This window comes from Lolium rigidum, chromosome 1, assembly GCF_022539505.1.
Source record: "Lolium rigidum isolate FL_2022 chromosome 1, APGP_CSIRO_Lrig_0.1, whole genome shotgun sequence".
In the NCBI taxonomy this organism is placed as follows: domain Eukaryota; kingdom Viridiplantae; phylum Streptophyta; class Magnoliopsida; order Poales; family Poaceae; genus Lolium; species Lolium rigidum.
This window is the reverse complement of record NC_061508.1, coordinates 213,666,326-213,693,481: the sequence shown is the minus strand read 5'-3', so window position 1 is coordinate 213,693,481 and position 27,156 is coordinate 213,666,326. Positions and strand designations below refer to the sequence as shown.

The following is a 27,156-nucleotide window of genomic DNA, read 5'->3' as shown; positions in this document are numbered from 1 at the left end:
TAATGGACTCCTATTTTAATGCATAGGCATTCAACAGTTAAAATTCTCATAAGAGATTGAGGATTAATTGTCCAAACTGAAACTTCCACCATGGATCATGGCTTTAGTTAGCGGCCCAATGTTCTTCTCTAACAATATGCATACTCAAACCATTTGATCATGAAAATCGCCCTTACTTCAGACAAGATGAACATGCATAGCAACTCACATGATATTCAACAAAGGTAAAAGTTGATGGCGTCCCTAGAAACATGGTTACCGCTCAACAAGCAACTTATTAAGAAATAGGGATTTCTATTTCCGTGCCCTCCGTTCCTTAGTTGTGCTCAGTTTTCCCCAGCTCCTTAGTTTTTCCTCAGTTTTCCCCAAGACCTTGGCTGAAACCATCACAGATGCTGTAACGGCCGGTTGCCCGACGGTTGACCGTTATCTTCCGACTAGTGGGGCCACGTAGAGCCCGCAAAGACACGTCAGACCATCCATCTTTGTTTGACCGTAAGCATCGCTGTATCCCTGACCAAAACACGCACGAGTGGGGCTTCGGTATATAGAATGACAAGTGGGCCATGGCGCTGATACAAGGGGCAATACACGGGTAGGAATATATTTTTAAACGGAGCTCTACAGTGATGGCACGGAGGAGGTGGCCTGCGGGGTGCCGAGATGAGATCGACGTCCACAAAGAACCGTATGAGGCGAGACCGGACGCATTAGATAGATATGAACTAGACGCGTTTAACCATGCAAAGAAGAGAAGAAATGGTCGACGACATCGACGACTACCTCAAAACTTTGACCGACCGTGTCCGACACGAACGCGAGCAATGTAGAGAAAACTAGTGTCTCTCCTTTCCGGCGTGTATAGATGGGTGCTAGAAGAGTGTGGTGGCGAAGGGAAAGACCTCGCGGTGGTCCGTGGCGTCCAAGCATAGCAGGGCGGCGTGGCCGTGCCCACATCGGCGTGGATGCATGTTCGGCATTGGCATCGGCATGTACGTTCGGCATTGGCCTCGGCGGTATCTCTCGGTGTGTCGTTGATCGAATGAGGGGACGGGATTGAGGGTGCATCCCGATGGTGACCTAGCAGTGGCGTCGAGCATAGCCGTGCTGACCATGCCGATATCGGCATCGGCAAAGTTTGGAGGCTGTGGTGCTCGAATCAAGGAGGGATTTGTTTCTTGTACGCCAAAAGTGATTTGAAACAAGTTTCGTGTTGAAGGTTAGGTAACGAAAGTTTGTAACTAAGCCCAAAATTATACTAGCGCCATGGTGAGGTTCTTTTTGATAGAGCTATACGGTTGGACAAACTTTTTTGACACTTTTTAGATAGGGTTCCTTGTTGTTACACGTATGGCATCATGTATGGCAAATTTGGTATCATTTGGAGATGTTCGAAAAAATCACTTTGCTTAAACGCATGCCGTTTCGTCTCACTGAAACCAGATTTTCTAACAAGGTGATTTATTCTACCTCCTCTAAATGACCTCAAATTTCATACAGCTGATCTTCTATACATAGATAGATAGATTGTTTCGTTTTTATATTTTTCGAACTTTTTATTTCCCTTTATAATATCCAATTGATTTTTAGGTCAAAACCTCGAAAAACAAGCATCATGTATGGCATCATTTTCGCCATAAATTTCAAATTTTGTGAAACTTTCCCTTTTAGATATTCCTTGTTGTTATTCCCTTATAGATATGGCATAATGTATGCCAAATTTGGTTAGGTCTCACTGAAACCAGCTTTTGTAACTAGTTAGGCTACCGTGAATAGTAATGGCTACAAGAAATCGGTGATGGTCTATCATTTTTTGCGTGAAAAGTAATGGATACAACAAATCGGTGATGGTTTATTATTTTTTGCGTGAAAATTAATGGCTACAACAAATCGGTGATGGTTTATCATTTGGGATTTTCGTGAAAATTAATGGCTACAACAAATCGGTGACGGTTTATCATTTTTTGCGTGAAAATTTAAGGCTACAACAAATCGGTGATGGTTTATCATTTTTTGCGTGAAAATTAATGCCTAAAAGAGTTCATAATTTTTAGCGCGTGAAAATAAATACAGAAAACCGCCCTTTAGCATACTTAGAGAGTGGAAGGTAACCGCCGACAGAGAGAGAGAAGGGTTATCCTGCCCGTTAGATCATACGATCAACGGTCGGCGGGCACGATCCGCGTGACATGGGCTAGACCAATCAGGGCAATGTTGCACGTGTGAGAAAATTTGTGGAGGGAGAGGGCAAAACTGAGTAGTATCAAGAAACCAAGGGCACCTATGTAATAAACAGACTAAGGGATTCAAATATGAGATTTAAAAAATGGAAAATGCGTGTTTTGTACAATAAAACCCATCTTGACCTATCTCAAACTATTTGCAATACAAATATACATGAGTGTGAGAATTGTGGCCTCATTTAGACAAAGTATGTTTTGGGAAAAGCTGTTTTGGGAAGGGCTTATTGTGGAAAACCATGCACCTTGATAGCTACTAGGTGATTTGAGAAGGCCTTTGAGAAGTGGCAATTTGTGGTAAAACTTGATTTATCTATGACTTATCTATGTTTTGAGAACTGGCAATTTGTGGTAAAGACTCCATGAGTATGTGCCACTATTTTTCAGAATTTTTTGCACATTAAATGACTCATTTAACTAGTTAATCCCATTTGTTGACTGTACTGTTGACCAGCTACTTGAGGGTAAAACTGAGCATATTGCACTAGCCGATATTAGCACTCAAGGGGAAAACCGAGCACACAAAAAATGCTAGTATAATGCTCGAGGTTATACCCGAGTATATCTAAATTTCCGGGGTTAGACTCGAGGACGCGTGTTGCGGTGCGGAAATGAAAGACGTGCAATTGTTGACGCGTAGACGCCGGTCGCGGTGCGAAGTCGAAGACGTGCAATCGTGGACGCGTGGCGCATTGCGTAAGTCCAAGACGTGCGGACGTGCGGCGGTGGATGCGTAGGACGCGGGCCGCATTAACCACCCCTTGCCTTTATAGACGCCTCCTCCCACTATCTCTCGTCACTCTCACTCGCCTACGCAACGCCGCCTCTCTCACGTCCCATCATCTTCTCCAAAGCAAAAAACCCTCTCCCTCTCCCTCTCCTCTGCCGGCGAGATGGACAAGGAGAATGCCAATCCCATCGTCCACGGCGCCGTCGGCTCCAAGCGCGACGCCTCCCTCTTCGACGCCGTCCCCTCAACGGACGTCGCCGCCGCCTCCGCCGGTGCATCGGAGGCTGCTGCCGCCGGTCGCGGTCAGATCCCGCCTGGATGGGACCCCTACGAGCCGGTGCCGTACGTCCCGCCCCCGAACCGCTACGATACCTCCATACAGGACCCATGGAACGAGGTAACTACGGTTTGCTTCCTTTTTTGTTCCCCATTCCTTTTTTAACCCTATTTGTGCTGGTGTAGATGGATCTGTGGATGGATGAGTATTGGGCTAATATTTGCGCCGATTTTATTCCATTTTGCTTTGATCCCTCCTTGATTGCGTTTAAGATTTGGGGTTCGGCCGTTCGGTTAATTTGTGCAAGTAATAATGGGATCTCAATCAGTTAATTTATGCAAGTAATCATAGGATCTCAATCAGTTTTTTTATGCACGAATCAAAAGATATCAACCGTTTAATTTTGCAAATAATCTGGAATGTGTTCAAGTTCAGATCTGGAATCTGTTTCTTTGCCTATGATGAATCGGTGGGCACAGATTTTTACAGGGAGGGTTCAGCGAACCATTTCTATGTACAAATCTGTTGTGCATGAGCTTTGGTTCGCTTACACCGTCCCCGTAGACATATAATCGTGTCCACTCTAACTGAGGCTGCTTCTATTTTTCCTTACTTTGTTATCATGCACGTTTCCAACTCATTCACTAATAAATTCCCGTTTGATATGGATCAGCCTGTCCGGCGGCGACGTCGGCAGCCGACGACGAGCACCATGACGTCAAGACTCGCCGAGTGCTGCGGAGGCTGCAGGTCGGCCGATACGTCTCCTACCTCGACGTCGCCAAGGGTGTCTACAGGTGCCCCTTCTGCACTAGGAGGCTCGGCGGCACTGACTTCAACTGCGTCCTCACGCATGCCGAGAACATCGGCCACACCAACCCCAAGGTCGGCGCGTCGGTGAACCCCAACTCCTTCCGCGCCAAGCACTTGGCGCTCGGCATGCACCTCCGCGAGCATCCGGCGGGTGGAGATCTCCGGCGGGCGCATGCCTCCGCTCAAGCCCAAGGCTCCCAAGGGGAGCAACAAGTGGAGGCGAGAGGCAGATGGGGTAGGCGGAGTCTCGGACGTGTGCTCGCTGCTGCCTCCTCCATTTTGTTGTTGGGATCCCTTTGTTGTTAGCTAGGGATCCCTCGTTGTTATGTTGTTAGTATGATGGTGCTGTACTCGCTGTGAAGAACCTCGAACCCTACTATGTTTGGCTGCTGAATGCAGCTTATTATCTATATTATCTATCCCTATTCTACTATATGACCTTGTGAATTTTATCGTACATTCCCTGTAGATTTGCTTCTAGATTTAACTACATACATATGGACCAGATGGAGTACTAGATTGGGCTCCCTACTAGATTTGCTGCCATATTGGGCAAACAACGAGGGCCAAAAGGCACAAATAATAATTGAAAAAAGACAGAAATGCAAGCTTCTCTAGATTTGATACTAATTAGGTGAAAAAAGGCAGAGAGAAGGAGGCGAAAAAGGTACTCTTAAAAGGGAAATGCCAATGGCCGAGAGAGACAAAACCCAGCTCCTGCTCACGTGCAACCAAACGCTATCTCGTCCTGTCCCACGCGGTCCCTTTCTACCAGCCCCACGCGACGCGGGCCCACACGACGCGGCCCCACACGTCGGCACGGAGCGGTCAACTTAACGGGAATCCTGCCGTCTGAGCTGCCTTCTGCGGGTTTCAAACAAGCACTTGGGGAAAACTGAGGAAAAACTAAGGAGTTGGGGAAAACTGAGCACAACTAAGGAACCGAGGGCACGAAAATAGAAATCCCTAAGAAATAAGACACATAAGTACATATTCTTCACCACAATAGTTTTTAAGGCTATTTTTCCCATGAGCTATATATTGCAAAGACAAAGGATAGAAATTTTAAAGGTAGCACTCAAGTAATGTACTTTGGAATGGTAGAGAAATACCATGTAGTAGGTAGGTATGGTGGACACAAATGGCATAGTGTTTGGCTCAAGGATTTGGATGCACGAGAAGAATTCCTCTCAATACAAGGCTAGGCTAGCAAGGTTGTTTGAAGCAAACTCAAGTATAAAACGGTGCAGAACATATTGTAAGCATTATAAGACTTTATATCGTCTCCTTGTTGTTCAAACACCTTAACCAGAAAATATCTAGACTCTAGAGACCAATCATGCAAACCAAATTTTAACAAGCTCTATGTAGTTCTTCATTAATAGGTACAAAGTACATGATGCAAGAGCTTAAACATGATCTATATGAGCACAACAATTGCCAAGTATCAAATTATTCAAGACATTATACCATTTACCACATGAAGCATTTTCTGTTTCCAACCATATAACAATTAACGAAGCAGTTTCAACCTTCGCCATGAACATTAAGAATAAAGCTAAGAACACTAGTGTTCATATGAACAAGCGGAGCGTGTCTCTCTCCCACACAAGCATGAATTAATTCAGAGAATGAAAATAACAAAACGAAAATAAAAGCACACAAACGCTCCAAGTAAAGCACATAAGATGTGACCGAATAAAAATATAGTTTCAATAGAAGAAACCTGATAAGTTGATGAAGAAGGGGATGCCTTGGGCATCCCCAAGCTTAGACGCTCGAGTCTTCTTGAAATATGCAGGGATGAACCACGGGGGCATCCCCAAGCTTAGTCTTTTCACTCTTCTTGATCATATATCATCCTCCTCTCTTGACCCTTGAAAACTTTCTTCACACCAAACTTCTCGTAAACTTCATTAGAGGGGTTAGTACTCAAAAAACTTTAATCCACCTTGGTCCTGTAGTGAAACATTGCAAGAACTCAATAAAACATTAGCTACAGCTCTCCACGTCTAGAAAGCCTCACTTAAAGTCCACAAGAGACAATGCAAAAAACAGAGACAGAATCTGTCAAAACAGAACAGCTAGTAAACACGAATTTTTAAGAGGTACTTCCGTTGCTCAAATTAGAAAACTCAGAACTAATGAAAGTTGCGTACATATCTGGGGATCACTCATGTAAATTGGCAGATTTTTCTGAGTTTCCTACAGAGAATCTTACCCAAATTCGTGACAGCAAGAAATCTGTTTCTGCGCAGAAATCCAAATCTAGCATCAACCTTCTATTAGAGACTTCACTTGGCACAACATTGCAATAAAATAAATATAAGGAGAGGTTGCTACAGTAGTAAAAACTTCCAGGACTCAAATATAAAACAAAATTGATGTAGTAAAATAAACACATGGGTTATCTCCCAAGAAGTGCTTTCTTTATAGCCATTAAGACGGGCTCAGTAATTTTAATGATGCACTCTCAAGAAATAGTAGCTGAAGCAAAAGAGAGCATCAAGAAGCAAATTCAAAACAAATTTAAGCCTAACCCACTTCCTATGAAAAGGAATCTTGTAAATAAACAAGTCATGCATGCATAATGCAACAAGCATAGGAAAACTAGACAAGCGCAACTTCAAGATTTTCAGCATATAGAGAGGTGTTTTAGTAACATGAAAACTTCTACAACCATATTTTCCTCTCTCATAATGATTTTCAGTAGCATCATGAACAAACTCAACAATATAACTATCAAATGAAACATTCTTATCATGAGTCTCATGCATAAAATTATTACTACTCCCAACATAAGCATAGTCATTCTTATTAATTGTAGTGGGAGCAAATTCAACAAAGTAGCCATCATCAAATATAGGAGGCATATTGTAATCATAATGAAATTTATCCTCCATAGTAGGCGGCACCAGAAGACCACTATCATTATAATCATCATAAATAGGAGGCAAAATATCATCAAAGAAAATTTTCTCCTCAATGCTTGGGGGACTAAAAATATCATGCTCATCAAAACCAGCTTCCCCAAGTTTAGAACTTTCTACATCATTATCAACAATGATGTTCAAAGCGTTCATACTAATATTACTACTAGCATGCAAATAAGGTTCCATAGGTTTTTTAATTTTCGCATCAAACAATCCATGTCTTAACTCAGAAAATAGAGTAAAAAGATCACTGTTATTTTCCATTATGCCTAACTAGTGAAAACAAGAAACAAAAAGATGCAATTGCAGGATCTAAAGGAAATAGCTTCGAACACTCACACACCGGCAACAGTGCTAGGAAATAGCTAAGTAGTCGGAGGATGTGAATACCTTTTACCTTACCTCCCCGGCAACGGCGCCAGAAAATAGCTTGATGTCTACGCACGCTTCTATTCCTGTAGACAGTGTTGGGCCTCCAAGAGCAGAGGTTTGTAGAACAGCGAGTGATGTCTACGGGTGCTTCTATTCTTGTAGACAGTGTTGGGCCTCCAAGAGCAGAGGTTTGTAGAACAGCAGCAAGTTTCCCTTAAGTGGATCACCCAAGGTTTATCGAACTCGGGGAGGAAGAGGTCAAAGATATCCCTCTCAAGCAACCACCGCAACCACAAAGCAAGAAGTCTCTTGTGTCCCCAACACACCTAATAGGTGCACTAGTTCGGCGAAGAGATAGTGAAATACAGGTGGTATGAATAAGTATGAGCAGTAGTAACGACACCAGAAAAGTGCTTGTTGGCGTGTGGTTGATGGTGGTAATATTGCAGAAGTACGAGATGCGATAAAACAAGTAAACAAGCGAGCGATAGCGATATTTAGGAACAAGGCCTAGGGATCATACTTTCACTAGTGGACACTCTCAACATTGATCACATAACAGAATAAATAGATAAATGCTAGACTCTACACTCTCTTGTTGGATGATGAACACCAGTAACTGTGTAGGATTACACGAACCCTCAATGCCGGAGTTAACAAGCTCCACAATATTCGTTGTTCATGTTTAAATAACCTTAGAGTGCATGACAGATCAACATAACCAAACCAAGTACTAACATAGCATGCACACTGTCACCTTCACGCTACGAAAGGAGGCATAGATCACATCAATACCATCATAGCAATAGTTAACTTTATAATCTACAAGAGATCACAATCATAGCCTACGCCAAGTACTACACGATGCACACACTCGTCACCATTACACCGTGCGGGAGGAATAAACTACTTTAATAACATCACTAGAGTAGCACACAGATAAATTGTGATACAAAACACATTGCAATCATAAAGGGATATAAATAAGCACTTCATCTGTGCCATTCATAACGAGTGAATAAGTATTACGTGAAATATAGCCTAAGAGACCCACACGGTGCACACACTGTCACCTTTACACACGTGGGACAAGGAGTCTCCGGAGATCACATAAGTAAAATCCACTTGACTAGCACAATGACATCTAGATTACAAGCATCATCATATGAATCTCAATCATGTAAGGCAGCTCATGAGATTATTGTATTGAAGCACATAGGAGAGAGATTAACCACATAGCTACCGGTACAGCCCCGAGCCTCGATGGAGAACTACTCCCTCCTCATGGGAGACAAGCAGCATTGATGAAGATGGCGGTGGTGTCGATGGAGGAGCCTTCCGGGGCACTTCCCCGTCCCGGCGGCGTGCCGGAACGGAGACTCCTGTCCCCCGGATCTTGGCTTCGCGATGGCGGCGGATCTGGAAGGTTTTCTCTGGTTTCGTCGAACGTGATAGGGTTTTCGCGACGGAGACCTTAAGTAGGCGGAAGGGCAGCCTCGGAGGGGTCGTGGTGGGACCACACACTAGGCCGGCGCGGCCAGGGCTTGGGCCGCGCCGCCCTACTGTGTCCCCACCTCGTGGCCCCACTTCGTTTCCCCTTTGGACTTCTGGAAGCTTCGTGGAAAAATAGGACCCTGGGCATTGATTTCGTCCAATTCCGAGAATATTTCCTTACTAGGATTTCTGAAACCAAAAACAGCAGAAAACAGCAACTGGCACTTCGGCATCTCGTCAATAGGTTAGTTCCGAAAAACGCATAAATATGACATAAAGTGTGCATAAAACATGTAGATATCATCAATAATGTGGCATGGAACATAAGAAATTATCGATACGTCGGAGACGTATCGGCATCCCCAAGCTTAGTTTTCGCTCGTCCCGAGCGGAGTAAACGATAACAAAGATAATTTACGGAGTGACATGCCATCATAACCTTGATCATACTATTGTAAGCATATGTAATGAATGCAGCGATCAAAACAATGGTAATGACATGAGTAAACAAATGAATCATAAAGCAAAGACTTTTCATGAATAGTACTTTCAAGACAAGCATCAATAAGTCTTGCATAAGAGTTAACTCATAAAGCAATAAATCAAAGTAAAGGTATTGAAGCAACACAAAGGAAGATTAAGTTTCAGCGGTTGCTTTCAACTTATAACATGTATATCTCATGGATATTGTCAATGTAAAGTAATATAACAAGTCCAATATGCAAGTATGTAGGAATCAATACACAGTTCACACAAGTGTTTGCTTCTTGAGGTGGAGAGAGATAGGTGAACTGACTCAACATAAAAGGTAAAAGAATGGCCCTTCGCAGAGGGAAGCATTGATTGCTATATTTGTGCTAGAGCTTTGGTTTTGAAATCATAAAGAGAGCATAAAAGTAAAATTTCGAGAGGTGTTTGTTGTTGTCAACGAATGGTAGTGGGCACTCTAACCCCCTTGCCAGAAAAACCTTCAAAGAGCGGCTCCCATGAATTATTTTTATTTTTGCGTGGCACTCCTTCCAACCTTTCTTTCACAAACCATGGCTAACCGAATTCTCGGGTGCCTGCCAACAATCTCATACCATGAAGGAGTGCCTTTTTATTTTAGTTTTATTATGATGACACTCCTCCCCACCTTTGCTTTCTCAAGCCATGGCTAACCGAATCCTTCGGGTGCCGTTCAACAATCACATACCATGGAGGAGTGTCTATTTAAGTTAATTAATTTGGGACTGGGAATCCCATTGCCAGCTCTTTTTGCAAAATTATTGGATAAGCGGATGAAGCCACTAGTCCATTGGTGAAAGTTGCCCAACAAGAATGAAAGATAAACACCACATACTTCCTCATGAGCTATAAAACATTGACACAAATCAGAGGTGATAAATTTTGAATTATTTAAAGGTAGCACTCAAGCAATTTACTTTGGAATGGCGGAGAAATACCATGTAGTAGGTAGGTATGGTGGACACAAATGGCATAGTGGTTGGCTCAAGGATTTTGGATGCATGAGAAGTATTCCCTCTCGATACAAGGTTTAGGCTAGCAAGGTTATTTGAAACAAACATAATGATGAACCGGTGCAGCAAAACTCACATAAAATACATATTGTAAACATTATAAGACTCTACACCGTCTTCCTTGTTGTTCAAACTCAATACTAGAAATTATCTAGACTTTAGAGAGACCAATTATGCAAACCAAATTTTAGCAAGCTCTATGTATTTCTTCATTAATGGGTGCAAAGTATATGATGCAAGAGCTTAAACATGAGCACAACAATTGCCAAGTATCAAATTATTCAAGACATTATACCAATTACCACATGCAGCATTTTCTGTTTCCAACCATATAACAATGAACGAAGCAGTTTCATCCTTCGCCATGAACATTATGAGCTAAGAACACATGTGTTCATATGAACCAGCGGAGCATGTCTCTCTCCCACACAAGCATGATGGATCATATTTTATTCAAACAAAAACAAAAACAAACAGACGCTCCAAGTAAAGTACATAAGATGTGACCGAATAAAAATATAGTTTCAAGAGAAGTGACTCGATAAGTTGTCGATGAAGAAGGGGATGCCTTGGGCATCCCCAAGCTTAGATGCTTGAGTCTTCTTGAAATATGCAGGGATGAACCACGGGGGCATCCCCAAGCTTAGACTCTTCACTCTTCTTGATCATAGTATATCATCCTCCTCTCTTGACCCTTGAAAACATCCTCCACACCAAACTCAAAATAAACTCATTAGAGGGTTAGTGCATAATAAAAAATTCACATATTCAGAGGTGACACAATCATTCTTAACACTTCTGGACATTGCCCAAAGCTACTGGAAGTTAATGGAACAAAGAAATCCATCCAACATAGCAAAAGAAGCAATGCGAAATAAAAGGCAGAATCTGTCAAAACAGAACAGTCTGTAAAGACGAATTTCATTGAGGCACCAGACTTGCTCAAATGAAAATGCTCAAATTTAATGAAAGTTGCGTACATATCTGAGGATCACTCACGTAAATTGGCATAATTTTCTGAGTTACCTACAGAGAATTAGGCCCAGATTCGTGACAACAAGAAATCTGTTTCTGCGCAGTAATCCAAATCTAGTATGAACCTTACTATTAAAGACTTTACTTGGCACAACTAGGCACAAAACTAAGATAAAGAGAGGTTGCTACAGTAGTAACAACTTGTAAGACACAAATACAAAATAAAAGTACTGTAGCAAAATAAACACATGGGTTATCTCCCAAGAAGTTCTTTCTTTATAGCCATTAAGATGGGCTCAGTGAGTTTTAATGATGCACTCGCAAGAAATAGTAGTTGTAGCAAAAGAGAGCATCAAGAGGCAAATTCAAAACAAATTTAAGTCTAACATGCTTCCTATGCATAGGAGTCTTGTAAATAAACAAGTTCATGAAGAGCGAAGTAACAACCATAGGAAGATAGAACAAGTGTAGCTTCAAAAATTTCAGCACATAGAGAGGCATTTTAGTAACATGAAAATTTCTACAACCATATTTTCCTCTCTCATAATAACTTTCAGTAGCAACATGAGCAAACTCAACAATATAACTATCAAATGAAACATTCTTATCATGAGTCTCATGCATAAAATTATTACTCTCCACATAAGCATAGTCAATTTTATTAGTTGTAGTGGGAGCAAATTCAACAAAGTAGCTATCATTATTACTCTCATCATCAAATATAGGAGGCATATTGTAATCATCATTAAATTTACTCTCCATAGTAGGCGGCACCAAAAGACCACTATAATTATAATCATAAATAGGAGGCAAAGTATCATCAAAGAAAATTTTCTCCTCAATGCTTGGGGGACTAAAAAGATCATGCTCATCAAAACCAGCTTCCCCAAGCTTAGAACTTTCTATATCATTAGCAACAATGATATTCAAAGTGTTCATACTAATATGTTCCATGGGTTTTTTAATTTTCGCATCAAACCATCCATGTCTTAAATCAGGAAATAGAATAAGAAGCTCATTGTTGTCCATTATGCCAAACTAGTGTAAACAAGAAACAAAAAGATGCAATTGCAGGATCTAAAGGAAATAGCTTCGAGCACACACACAACGGCGCCAGAAAAGTACTTTACCTGGGACCGGAGTATGAGTGCCTTTTACCTTTCCTCCCCGGCAACGGCGCCAGAAAAGTGCTTGATGTCTACGGGTGCTTCTATTCTTGTAGACAGTGTTGGGCCTCCAAGAGCGAGAGGTTTGTAGAACAGCGAGCAAGTTTCCCTTAAGTGGATCACCCAAGGTTTATCGAACTCGGGGAGGAAGAGGTCAAAGATATCCCTCTCAAGCAACCACCGCAACCACAAAGCAAGAAGTCTCTTGTGTCCCCAACACACCTAATAGGTGCACTAGTTCGGCGAAGAGATAGTGAAATACGGGTGGTATGAATAAGTATGAGCGAGTAGTAACGGCACCGGAAAAGTGCTTGCTGGCGTGTGGTTGATGGTGGTAATATTGCAGGAAGTACGGATGCGAGTAAAACGAGTAAACAAGCAGCGATAGCGATATTTAGGAACAAGGCCTAGGGATCATACTTTCACTAGTGGACACTCTCAACATTGATCACATAACGGAATAAATAGATAAATGCTAGACTCTACACTCTCTTGTTGGATGATGAACACCAGATGCTGTGTAGGATTACACGAACCCTCAATGCCGGAGTTAACAAGCTCCACAATATTCGTTGTTCATGTTTAAATAACCTTAGAGTGCATGACAGATCAACATAACCAAACCAAGTACTAACATAGCATGCACACTCGTCACCTTCACGCTACGAAAGGAGGCATAGATCACATCAATACCATCATAGCAATAGTTAACTTCATAATCTACAAGAGGTCACAATCATAGCCTACGCCAAGTACTACACGATGCACACACTGTCACCATTACACCGTGCAGGAGGAATAAACTACTTTAATAACATCACTAGAGTAGCACACGGATAAATTGTGATACAAAACACATTGCAATCATAAAGGGATATAAATAAGCACTTCACTATGCCATTCATAACAGTGAATAAGTATTACGTGAAATATAGCCTAAGAGACCCACACGGTGCACACACTCGTCACCTTTACACACGTGGGACAAGGAGTCTCCGGAGATCACATAAGTAAAATCCACTTGACTAGCACAATGACATCTAGATTAAAAGCATCATCATATGAATCTCAATCATGTAAGGCAGCTCATGAGATTATTGTATTAAAGCACATAGGAGAGAGATTAACCACATAGCTACCGATACAGCCCCGAGCCTCGATGGAGAACTACTCCCTCCTCATGGGAGACAAGCAGCGTTGATGAAGATGGCGGTGGTGTCGATGGAGGAGCCTTCCGGGGCACTTCCCCGTCCCGGCGGCGTGCCGGAACAGAGACTCCTGTCCCCCAGATCTTGGCTTCGCGATGGCGGCGGCTCTGGAAGGTTTTCTCTGGTTTCGTCGAACGTGATAGGGTTTTCGCGACGGAGACCTTAAGTAGGCGGAAGGGCAGCCTCGGAGGGGTCCTGGTGGGACCACACACTAGGCCGGCGCGGCCAGGGCTTGGGCCGCGCCGCCCTATTGTGTCCCCACCTCGTGGCCCCACTTCGTTTCCCCTTCGTACTTCGGAAGCTTCGTGGAAAAATAGGACCCTGGGCGTTGATTTCGTCCAATTCCGAGAATATTTCCTTACTAGGATTTCTGAAACCAAAAACAGCAGAAAACAGCATCTGGCACTTCGGCATCTCGTCAATAGGTTAGTTCCGGAAAACGCATAAATATGACATAAAGTGTGCATAAAACATGTAGATATCATCAATAATGTGGCATGGAACATAAGAAATTATCGATACGTTGGAGACGTATCAAGCAGCAAGTTTCCCTTAAGTGAATCACCCAAGGTTTATCGAACTCAGGGAGGAAGAGGTCAAAGATATCCCTCTCAAGCAACCCTGCAATCACGATACAAGAAGTCTCTTGTGTCCCCAACACACCTAATACACTTGTCAGATATATAGGTGCACTAGTTCGGCGAAGAGATAGTGAAATACAAGTGGTATGAATGAATATGAGCAGTAGTAACGGCACCAGAAAATAGCTTGCCGGCGTGCAGTTGATGGTAGTAATATTGCAGGAAGTAAAGATGCAGTAAAACAGTAAATAAGCGATGATTGCAGTATTTGGAAACAAGGCCTAGGGATCATACTTTCACTAGTGGACACTCTCAACATTGATCACATAATAAAACCACTCTACCCTCTCTTGTTGGATGACAAACACCATTAATTGTGTAGGGCTACAAGAGCACCTCAATGCCGGAGTTAACAAGCTCCACAACATTCGATGTTCATATTTAAATAACCTTAGAGTGCATGATAGACCAACGCAATTATACCGAGTACTAACATAGCATGCACACCGTCACCGACTAGACTATGAAAGGAGGAATAGATCACATCAATACTATCATAGTAATAGTTAACTCCATAATCTACAAGAGATTACAATCATAAACTACGCCAAGTACTACATGATGCACACACTGTCACCATTACATCATGGAGGAGGAATAGACTACTTTAATAACATCACTAGAGTAGCACATAGATTAATAGTGATATAAAGCACATTGCAATCATAAAGGAATATAAATAAGCACTTCACTATGCTATTCTGAATTACTCTCTGGCAAGATAACGAACACTAATTCATCATGTAGGCAAACCTTAAAGATGTATTCCCAAGTACTAATAAACACCCCACGCTGTCACTGTGAGCATTCATAAGAGATACTAACACACCACAATTTCATAGAGACATCCAACTCAAATCATAACTCAGTGAACAAGTATTCTGTGAAATATAGCCTAAGAGACCCACACGGTGCACACACTGTCACCTTTACACACGTGGGACAAGGAGTCTCCGGAGATCACATAAGTAAAATCCACTTGAATAGCATAACGACATCTAGATTACAAAGCTCATCATATGGATCTCAATCATGTAAGGCAGCTCATGAGATCATTGTATTGAAGTACATGGGAGAGAGATTAACCACATAGCTACCGGTACAGCCCTTAGCCTCGATGGAGAACTACTCCCTCCTCATGGGAGACAGCAGCGTTGATGAAGATGGCGGTGGTGTTGATGGAGATGCTTTCCGGGGGCACTTCCCCGTCCCGGCAGAGTGCCGGAACAGAGACTCCTGTCCCCCAGATCTTGGCTTCGCGATGGTGGCGGCTCTGTAAGGTTTCTCGTACCGTGGCTTTTTTCGTACTGGGGGTTTCGCGACGAAGGCTTTAAGTAGGCGGAAGGGCAGAGTCGAGGGCGTCACGAGGGACCCACACGCTAGGGCCGCGCGGCCAGGGCCTGGGCCGCACCGCCCTAGTGTGGCGTCGCCTCGTGGCCCCACTTCGTATCTCCCTCGGTCTTCTGGAAGCTTCGTGGAAAAATAAGACCACGGGCGTTGATTTCGTCCAATTCCGAGAATATTTCCTTACTAGGATTTCGAAACCAAAAACAGCGAGAAAACAACAATCGGCTCTTCGGCATCTCGTCAATAGGTTAGTGCCGGAAAATGCATAATAATGACATATAATGTGTATAAAACATGTGAGTATCATCATAAAAGTAGCATGGAACATAAGAAATTATAGATACGTTTGAGACGTATCAACTACTTTAATAACATCACTAGAGTAGCACATAGATTAATAGCGATACAAAGCTCATGATCACATAAAGATCACACCATGGGAGAGAGAGATGAACCACATAGCTACCGGTAGAGCCCTCAGCCTCGGGGAGAACTACTCCTCCTCATCATGGGAGACAACAACGACGATGAAGATGGCGGTGGTGTCGATGGAGATGACTCCGGGGCAATTCCCCGTCCCGGCGGCGTGCCGGAACAGAGACTTCTGTCCCCCGAAACGGAGTTTCGTGATGGCGGCGGCGTCCCTGGAGTCTTTCTGGAGTTTCGTCAATTGGTGTCGGGTTTTTAGGTCACGAGGGATTATATAGGCGAAGAGGCGGAGTCGGAGGGGCAACAGGGCTCCCTCACCACATGGCGGCGGGGCCAGGGTGGGACCCGCCCCCCCTATGGTGTGGGTCCCCCTTGGCCCCCCTCCGGCTCTCCTTCGGTGTTCTGGAACATTCCGGGGAAAATAAGGCCTTGGGCTTTTGTTTCGTCGAATTCGAGAATATTGCCCGAACAGCCTTTCTGGAACCAAAAACAGCGAGAAAACGAGAACCGGCACTGTGGCATCTTGTTAATAGGTTAGTTCCGGAAAATGCATAAAATCATTATAAAGTGTGAGCAAAACATGTAGGTATTGTCATAACATTAGCATGGAACATCAGAAATTATAGATACGTTGGAGACGTATCAGTCTTCTCGTTGTAACCCTTCACCTCGAGGTGGATTCATATTTGTATTCATTCGATCCCCATTTTCCGTCCATTGATTTATGATGATGTTATTTGCCTCCATGTGTGACTAGATCCATTTGTTCTTGGTGAGATGGAAAAACCCTAGCCAAAGTATGAACTGAAATAAAGTTTGTTGATTTTATAATAATTATGAAGTGTTTTGATTCTTATCAACGATGTTGTGTGTTGTCGAACATGCAATATTTTCCTTAGGGACGTTGGTAAGAATCATCATTTTATATGGTTGGCGATACATGGGGCAATCCGTTGCCTCTACCAATCATATATACACGAGGATAACAAGAACCAATACCTTTGACCATGACCATGGGGCCGGAGAACCTTAATTGATGGACCCACGCAACATGCTATGTGATAAGGTAGTGGTCATGACGGATGTGAAATAGTGCTTCTCGGAGCATCCATATAAGAAACCTTGCCACACACAAACATATAAAAAAGACAAAATCGATATTCGTAATCACCATACCTAGACTAGTGGTTAATCCACAACTCCCCAAGAACGCTTTGCCCTATTGAATATCAATTACTTTACTATCACTCGCATAATATCATTTACTTTGGTTTACTTTATTTTACTGTGCTCACAACTTCTCAAAAAATACTTCTATTCTTGCTTTAGATTTAAAGATAATTTACAAGTACTTTTAAGGATTACAACAAAATGACCAACGGTGTTGATGATTAAGATTGATTCATTGGTCTCCAATGATCTAAGCAGTGGTGATAAGTTTAGTCTACGAGTTATTTTTCTGAAGTTTTATTTGCAGTTTTATGTCATTGTAATCAGGAGGCGGTGAAGATCTTTGTAAAGTGTCTGAGTTGTAATTATATAGACATACCTTGGAATCATGATGTTTGTGTTGTACCACTCTAATAGATGTAATACTAGTGGACCAGTGTTTCATTGGTGTTACGTCAACGACCTGCGTACTACAATATGCAGTGGTATGGTGGGTCACCACATGCGCGAATGTAGATATTTGATGACACTTATATGACCATTGCCTTCTGTTGTTGTACGTAGATGGACCGCAATAGCTCGATGGAGCTTCTCTTCAATAATATCATCGATACATACTCGAACGATGACTCATCCGGTGATACCATACCGATGTTGTCCACGACAGCCCTCATAAAAGAACACAATGAAAGGACAGGTTTGCGAAAGACAAGAAGCTTGTTGGAAGGACATGGATCGGGTATTTCGGTGTGCTCCAATCTAGGTGGGATATTGTTCTGCACCCTATTAAAACATGGAGCATCGAGACCATATGAGAGATGATGACTACTTGTGTGATCATACATAACATGATCTTTGATGATTAGTGTGATGGTAGCCTCTGTGACCAAGGATGACAATTGAAAGCGAATCTATTGAGTTGGAGTCTACGCCGACAAAGTTTGTAGAGTTTCTACATGTGCATCATGAGATCCGTGATTGCCAGACTCACAATCGACTTCAAGGCAATTTGGTTCGGCATATGTGGGCTCACAGCTCACTTAGGAAAAATGTAGTCATCTCCTATCATTTTATTGGTTTAAATTTGGTTGTGAACTATATCTGACTGTGAACTATGTTGTTTATTTAGTTGTAAACTATTTAAATTTATTTAGTTGTAAACAATATTATTTTTTATTCATATGTTTGCCTTTGGTGAAATGGAAAAAAAAAGGCAACCGGGTGACTGAAGGGAGACACGTCACGTTGGGTCGTTCCGCCGTAGATGCCTTTTGTTGAGTGCGTTCTGGTCACTCCTTTTCACTTCTTCTCCGTAATAAAATGTAGGAGTAAAACAAGGTCACGGGTGGCACGGCAACCGCGTTTTACCCGGAATAGACCGCAGCAGCAGAGCATCACCGGCCTGGCACAGTTGCCGGGGCTAGCACCGTTTCGGGCACACGAGCAATCGACCCGTCGTCTCCCACTACTAGCACAGACAGAGTCCACGTCCTGTGTCCACACTCCACACTGATGAACGGCCGGGCATGTTCCTGCTCGACTTTAAGATCAGACCCCGTTGTCCCTCCCATCTCTTGCTTCATGGCTAGAAGGAACCTTCCAGGAAATTCACCGTACATATGAACGAAGCTACTCGTCCAGCCAAAATTATGGATGCACCCACAAGCTAGTTGAGAATGTTTATACAAATCAGGTAAAGTAGTAGAAAATCCATTTAGCTCCCAGAAATTCAAATACTGTGTAAGTTCGTACAAAATCCGAGACGCTTATCACGAATCAGAGAGAGTATCGACATTGCCCATTACATTACTGGAAAAAATTACCTATGTACCACATGTCAATGGCCGGTTAAGTAGAGGGAAACAATTTGCGCAGGCCCGTGGAAATTCAAACCAAGAAGAACTCACCATGTACTAGAAATTCAAATACCTTTGGGCTCTGTAATTTAATAAAAGAACTTTCAGACCATGTTAGGCAACCATGGTGGTTTTGTTCCGTCACGTTGGAAGTGGAACTCGGCTCTCACGAAGTAAACTGTTTTAGTATAGAAAGAAGAAATGTAAATACGAACATACTCCTCATTTAGTATTTCCTATGTTTCAAAATAACATGTTTAAAATTTTAAAATATAGATATATCTTCAACTAAGATGCGCCTGTATACTTTCGTATCTTGACTAAGCTATTTTGGGATGAAGAAAATATAATATAATAATAAATTTCAAATTTCACCCCAAAAAATCCAAAATATCCACGCAACTGACATGCAAACACTCACCTACTGCAATAAGAAGAAAAACCACAGCTTCTCTCTAGGAGTACTAGTACTAGCAGCAATTTGAAAATCCATTTACCTACTCAATGCTCACTTCGCATACAGCTGTAATTAAAGCAGAAGAAAAACCCCAAGTTGAATAGTAAATGTGACTGGGAATATGTACCAGTTGATCTACCACTTTCCAAAGCCCCACCCCAAGCGTCAGGCTGCGATACGACGGGTTCACAACTTCCGAGTACCCATAGCCCTTCCCTCTTTGGTGTCAGAAACGCAGTGGCGGGCCCCACACCACGCCCCGCGCGGGAAGCCCCAGCCCCGCGTCACCAAAAACCCCGCCCGACGCCACCGCTCCACAATCGTACCCCTCCATCCCCGATCAGAGGGCCAGGCACCACCGCCAGTCCATACACCAGACCCACGCCAGCTCCCGTGCCTCCCCAGTACAGCTCATATCTCGCCCTTTACGAGGCGATCGTACGGCAAGGGGCTATACGCGGTCCATAGACCGGGTGCACTAATCTCGCCAACCACTCCGCCCCCACGGCACCGCACTCACTCAACACACGCAGAGCCGCAGAGGGATACAAATTCAGCACGCCGGCCTGCTCGCTTCCCATCCCACCACCTCTCCCTTCCCCTCCCCTTCTCCCCAGAGCCGCGCGCGGTAGGGTTTTGCGGAGCGAGGCGATGGCGGCGGCGGCGGTAGCCAGCGGCTGGAGCGACGACGACCCGGCCGCCGGCGAGTGGACCACCGTCACCCGCTCCGGCCGCTCCACCCACTCCGGCCCGGCGGGGCGCTACCCCACCACCACCCCCGCCCCGGCCGCTCCTCCCCGCCCCGCGCCGAAGGCTGGCGACGTCGCCAAGGCCTTCGCCGGGCTCGAGATCAAGGCCAAGCCCGCGGCCGAGGCCGACGCGGGCCGCGGCGGCAGGCTCGACAAGTACGACATCCCCGTGGAGGTGAGCGGCGAGGGCGCGCCCGCGCCCGCCGCGGGCTTCGAGGAGGCCGGGCTCGTCGAGGCCGTGCTCCGCAACGTCGCGCGCTGCGGCTACGACAGCCCCACCCCCGTGCAGCGCTACTCCATGCCCATCGTGCTTGGAGGGCGGGACCTCATGGCCTGCGCGCAGACCGGTTCCGGCAAGACCGCCGCCTTCTGCCTCCCGGTGATCAGCGGCCTCGTCGCCGAGGATGCGGCGGGTGCGGGCCGCGGCGACAGGGACGCGTTCGGCTACGACGACTACACCCGCGCCGCCAGGCCGCGCGCCCTCGTGCTCGCGCCCACCAGGGAGCTCGCCGCGCAGGTACGGGGCTCGCCGTCTCTCTCCCTCTATCTCCTTGTGCGCGATCGCTCGGACGCCGTGTTGCTTATGGGGCGCGTCGTTGTGCGCTGCGTCACCAAATCGATGTCCCGTGGTGAGCACGCGCCCCGAAATCTTCGCGTAGATGTCTGTTTCGCGTCGTTCTTCTCTAATAATCTGTGCGCGCACCGTAGGCGCTGGCGTCCTGTGCATGCCTGCGTTCGTGGTTTGCTCATGCAACGAGTCGAATTCGGTTACCTTGTTCCATATGTCTCTCTGAACACGCATGGTGCGGGATCTGGCGGTGCGTTTCCGTGTGCGATGGCCAGCATCGAACGGGATGCATGTCTGGAAACTTTTCTCCTTTGGGGGTTTGCATGGCTCATCTTGTATCTGTAGATTTATTTTCCGTAATTAATTGTATTTTGTTTACGCTCTGCTAGATTATGTGTGGTTCCTACTATTTCTGCTGTGCATAATTGCTTCGATCAATTTGTTTTGTTCACCAGTATTAGTCGGGGCACAGATTTGCTAAGATTGTGTCGTTTCAGTTTCACCAGTATTAAGTACTTGGTAAAGAAACAGGGCGGTGCATGTCTGGAAACTTTTCTCCTTTGGCGGTTTGCATGGCTCATTTTGTTTCTGTAGGTTTATTTGCTGTAATTAATTGTATTTGTATTTAAATTCTCGTAGATGCTAGATTATGTCTGCTGCCTACGATTTCTGCTGTGCATAACTGATACGATCAATTTATTTTGCTCGCTCTGTTAGTTGGGGTACAGATTTGCTAAGATCTTGTCGCTTCATAGGACAGTAAGTTCAGTACCCCCTTCTGTTCTTTCATGTTATGTTTTACTTGCACGTTGTATGAGTAACAGTTAGTCTGTTATGGAGTAAATTTGTATGTCCATTTACCAAATCAGTATACTCGGTGTGCTAGTGCTTTTTCAGTATCAATTTATTTTGCTCATGGTATTAGTTGGGGTTCAGATTTGCTAAGATTTGTCGTTTCATAGGACATTGTGTTCATTTCCCCTTCTGTTCTTTCATGTTACGTTTTATTTGCACGTTGTATGAGTAACATTACTCTGTTATGCAGTAAATTTGTCTGTCCAGTTACCAAATCAGTATGCTCCGTGTGCTACTGCTTCAGTATCTATTTGTTTTGCTCATCTTGTTAGTTGGGGTACAGATTTGTTAAGATTTTTTTGTTTCATAGGACATCATGTCTCATGCACCATGTTCATTCCCTTGTCAGTTTTTTTCTTCACCTTTTTAAGGAATAACTTCAGATATTCCTGTGTTGCATTAGTTTTCATCTTGCACGGCAGCCTACTTTTGTAGTTAATCCCATCCATTCCTTATTGTGTCTGGGTGCCCTGGGTGGATTAGGTTTGGTCTGTTTTATGTACAACTTCATGTTTTTGCTCGCCTTCATTTCGAAAAAATCTTTGTACTTTATTTACGATCAGGTAGCTACCTATGTCTCAGAATTTTTCCTTTTTTCTATTTGACTCTAGCATTTCATGATATAAATCAAGGGTAAGTGTTATTTTGCTGAGAAGTAAAACTTGCATACATCTGCATTCTTTGCTGCTGATGTAGAAGTTGGTAGCTCTTTTTTGATGTTATCCATCCTCGCTTTGCAACGTATATACAGAGTTGCTGTGTGGAGTAGTATTAGTATCAGTTAGCTGCGGGCCTCAACAAACTATCCATTAGTTTCAGATATCTGGAGCTTTCTCCATTTCTAATGACTAGCTTCTTGTTCAATCAAACTAGCTTCTTGTTTCTGTTGGCTTATTTGCTTTCAAATGAGAGTACCCTGCTGCAGTTCTGTCAATGAAAAACAAATAACTGTAGTTGCATTTGATTTTGCTTGTTGGTCTGGGTTCGAGTGGAAGTTGGCCTTTAAGTATGTGAGCATAATGTCTGTGGTGTTACGACTTAGACTTACTGACTCAATTTACTGTTTTGTGCATCATATCATCTGAAATACTACTGTTCATGTGTACTTCATTTTTATCGTTCTGTTGAATGTGGTATGTGTTCATATTTCTAGGTTTTGAGGGCATGTGAGGTGAAGGATTTTGATTCATTAATGTCACTGTTACCTGTGCCATGACTTCATTGCTAATGATAGCACACTTTTTAGATTCACGAGGAGGCCAAGAAGTTCTCTCACCAAACTGGAATCAAAGTTAAGGTGGCATATGGAGGAACTTCAATGATTCAACAGGTGATTGCCGATTCTAGGCTTCTGTGTGTGAGATGTCTTATCTTAACTTTCAAGTAGCTTAGCTGTGCAGAAATTAGTTTAAATGTGGGAGTGGAAAATATAACATGGAAAATTTATGTTGCATTTCTTAAATATAATCGATATGCTAGCACTCAGATGTTATAGTGCATGTATTTTGTTGCTTGGCCAATCAGTATAAGTTTGATGTATGTTTATGTCATCTGTCTTTTTGCATTGCTCATCTAACATGCAGTTTCTGTGCCTGCTTGTTTAGCAGCTACGTGATATAGAAAGCGGCGTGGACATTCTTGTTGCTACACCTGGCCGCCTTGTGGACATGATTGAAAGAGGAAGGGTCTCTCTCGAGGCAATTAAGTACCTGGTAATGGACGAGGCTGACAGGATGCTGGATATGGGGTTTGAGCCTCAGATAAGAAAGATTGTTGATGGCATGGGTATGCCTCGAAAGTCAATGAGACAAACTATGCTTTTCAGTGCAACCTTTCCACCGCAAATACAGGTAATGAATGGTTTATTTACTTCTCATGCATCACCATAAGTATGATTAAGAATAGAATAATCGAATGTTTTCATGTTTTCCTAAGTTCCTGTAACATACATTGCCACAAACATATGAGCAAGTGGATTGCACTTAGATTTTGTACGAAAAATTATGTGATTTGTTGATAAATTATACCTTCCCAGTGGATGACTGCATATTTATTAGCTTAGTGCTATCTAGTTGGAAATGATTGAATTGATGATATCCACTTGATTATGTCTGCTTTGATATATTTGGCTAATATTTGCTTTTATCCAGAGATTGGCTTCAGACTTTTTGGCGAAGTACATATTTATCACTGTTGGGAGGGTGGGTTCAAGTACTGATCTAATTACCCAGAAACTTGAGTTTGTCACTCAAGATGAGAAAAAAACCTACCTGCTAAATCTCCTGCAGGAGCAATCTTTCTGTTCATCTGATGGCAAGGTATTATTTGTTCGATCTTGGATGTAACGATTGGACTAGTTGGATATTTGTTCTGTGAGATTTGTTCTTATGTTAGTTTTATTGTCTGTTTAGCCGCAGCAGCCTCTAACACTAGTTTTCGTGGAGACAAAACGAGATGCTGATTCATTGAGGTATTGGCTATACAACAAAGGTTTCCCTGCAACAGCGATCCATGGTGACAGAACACAAGAGGTAAAAAGCATGTGCATGAATTCTTCTGTGATGGTCTAACCTTTTTCCTTAGTAGCAATGTAAGACTGCAATGGCTGCACATTATAATCGAGAATATGGCTACACATTATAATCAACAATTTTAGTCTGAAATATCTGGCATGCTATGTCAACACTGGCAGCTTAGGACGAAGATTAAATTTCCATGAAAATGCTATATTCTAGCTTGAGTTACAAATATCATTCTACCTCTTGAGGACATATCTAGCTTATGCATATGTGTATACCTCTTGTCAGGCTTTATGTCTTTGCTGACAATTTAACTAGTTTTGTCTGCCTCTTGACTTCACTTGTTTCACTTAGCTGTATAAATGAACAAATAATTTGTATCTGCTATTACAGTATCAATGTTGACTGTATGTAGTTGCTCCAGAATGTGCTTCACTTTCTTTTTTTACAAAGAGAGAACATCTTTGTCTTGTATATATTAGATACTTGAGAGAAATTATCGGACCATATTTACATGCCACAGTAGCACATGTAACTAAGACATGTACTTCACAGATTGCTGCTAGTTGATTTCCTTGTAACCATGCAAATATATTATTTGTGACATAACACTCCTTTGCCATTTTCTTTACTCTAGACCAGTAAATATGTTAAGCAGCTTATCTGTTTTACTATAGACTGATATTTGTATGCTTGTTATCTGAAGGAGAGGGAAAGCGCATTGAGATCCTTCAAGTCTGGCTTGACTCCTATCATGGTCGCCACTGATGTAGTCGCGCGTGGCCTGGATGTCCCAAATGTTAGTCATGTGATCAACTATGACCTTCCCAAGAGCATCGAGGACTACGTCCACAGGATTGGAAGAACTGGGAGAGCTGGAAATGCTGGGTCTGCCACCGGGTTGTTCACTGAACAGAACCACCCCATTGCAAAGGGACTGCTGGAACTGATGACCGAGGCAAAACAGAACGTTCCTGGCTGGCTAGAGGATTACGCAGGGAGGCCATGCTATGGAGGGTTGAGCTACGGTGGAAGAGGCCGTTCCAATGGTGGTGGTGGAAGCAGCTTTGGTGGCAGAGATTATCGCAACGGTGGAGACTATTCTGGCTACTCTGGTGGTGGTGGCGGTGACAGCTACTCAGGTGGTGGTGGCCGTGGTGGTTATGGTGGTGGCCGTGGTGGCTACGGTGGTGGTGACAGCTTCTCAGGTGGTGGTGGCCGTGACAGCTACTCAGGTGGTGGTGGCCGTGGTGGCTACGGTGGTGGTGACAGCTTCTCAGGTGGTGGTGGCCGTGACAGCTACTCAGGTGGTGGTGGCCGTGGTGGTTACGGTGGTGGCGGTGGCCGTGGCGGCTACGGTGGTGGTGGTGGTCGCGGTGACAGCTACACAGGTGGTGGTGGCTACGGTGGTGGCGGTGGCCGTGGCGGCTACAGTGGTGGTGGTGGCAGGAGCTACTCGGGTGATGGTGGTGACAGCTACTCAGGTGGTGATGGTCGCTGTGGCGGCTACGGTGGTGGTGGTGGCCGTAGTGGTTACGGTGGTGGCGGCAGGAGCTACTCGGGTGATGGCGGTGGTGGTGGCAGGAGCTACTCGGGTGATGGCGGTGGTGGCAGATACTCCAGTGGAGGGGGCTCCTCCAGGGCAAATGATCCACCTCCGCGGTACTACCCTTCCTACCCCATGGGCACAACAAACATCAGCGCCTCTGGCTGGGACTAGCTGCAGCGCACCCTCACCTCTCGGTGCACCCGTATATATTATTATCTAAAATACCTAGGTGAACCTAAACGTGTATGGCACACCTGATCTATGCTTGGTGTCGGCTGGTCCTTTTGCCTTATCGATGGTTGTCTTGATGGTGCACAGGGGGGAAGTTACAAATGTTTTGCTGGGAAATGGGATTTGGTGGTGGCATTGTGATGCTTAAAACTCTACTTGGTGCTTACAGCTTGCTGGCTGTTATTGTAAGCAGCAAATAACTTGCCTGGTTTACTGTTTATTGAGGTCTTTATGAATGACCCCCTTTTACGAGCTGTTGGTACTATGTTCTGCATCCTGAATTTTGTTGTGCTCACTGGGCGTTCGTATGGTATGCAACTATGAATGTTGCGTGGTGTGGTTATGCACTTGTGCTGCTGGAACGTATAATTGGTCTCCATTGCTTTAACTTTGCATTGTATCTGTTTGTTGAAGTGCGCTTATTGTGCTGGAGCTTTGCTGTTTGTTTCCTGGCGTCAATTGTGTTTCTGCAGTTGTAAATGTTCTGCAGTTCAGACCCAGTTGTTGTAACATTTGTTCAACCAATTTCTTTGCAATCTGGAGTTAGAACATCTGAAGATGAGCCAAGCTCTAGGATGCCCTCCTGATCCCTGAGAGCTTTGAGATGAGCTCTGTTACCTATCAAATTAGTTCACAGTGTTGGGTCATCTTCACTACTCTCTTCCGGGACTGGTTAGCATTGGCTGATAGTGCCGGTGTGTGCAGGGTTCTCTCTGCAAAGTTTACAGCGCATTGTGTTTCTGGTAGTTTCCGTGTGGATCTTTTGTATAGAATCTTTTTTATGTTAATCGAATACACGGTTATTTAAAAGCAATCAATTTGACGTTCTGTTGTGAATAGCTTATCAGGATTCAACCGTTCAAACGAAGTGGCGCGGAACTTAATTCATTTGAAGAGATCATAGAGACAAGAGAGAGGCTTGTATCTGCAGTCGTAGCCCATCATACAGCCCATACTCAGTGGCTGCGGCGACCCGCTAGGCCCACCTCGACCACGCGCCCAGTCTCTGCCTCACCACCGGCCTGTCACCGCCCCATTCGGTCGCCGCTCGCCCTCT

At 44.0% G+C, this 27,156-nt stretch overlaps 1 protein-coding gene across 1 annotated transcript; it reads left to right on the top strand.

Annotated features, from left to right (window-relative positions):
• Window positions 1-20,279: 20,279 nt before the first annotated feature.
• LOC124654783 (DEAD-box ATP-dependent RNA helicase 52A-like) lies at window positions 20,280-26,039 on the top strand. Its single transcript, XM_047193772.1, has 7 exons — window positions 20,280-20,894; window positions 23,047-23,130; window positions 23,408-23,650; window positions 23,951-24,118; window positions 24,218-24,331; window positions 25,026-25,710; window positions 25,804-26,039. The coding sequence occupies exons 1-7, from the start codon at window positions 20,280-20,282 to the stop codon at window positions 26,037-26,039; spliced, it is 2,145 nt and encodes a 714-aa protein (XP_047049728.1).
• Window positions 26,040-27,156: the final 1,117 nt, after the last annotated feature.

What these genes read in the sequence shown, in the direction of transcription:
- LOC124654783 (XM_047193772.1), top strand. Translation starts at nt 20,280, where the DNA reads ATGGCGGCGGCGGCGGTAGCCAGCGGCTGGAGCGACGACGACCCGGCC. An exon ending in CCTTTCCACCGCAAATACAG is followed by an intron (nt 23,651 to 23,950) that starts GTAATGAATGGT and finishes GCTTTTATCCAG; the next exon opens with AGATTGGCTTCAGACTTTTT. An exon ending in ATGGTGACAGAACACAAGAG is followed by an intron (nt 24,332 to 25,025) that starts GTAAAAAGCATG and finishes TGTTATCTGAAG; the next exon opens with GAGAGGGAAAGCGCATTGAG.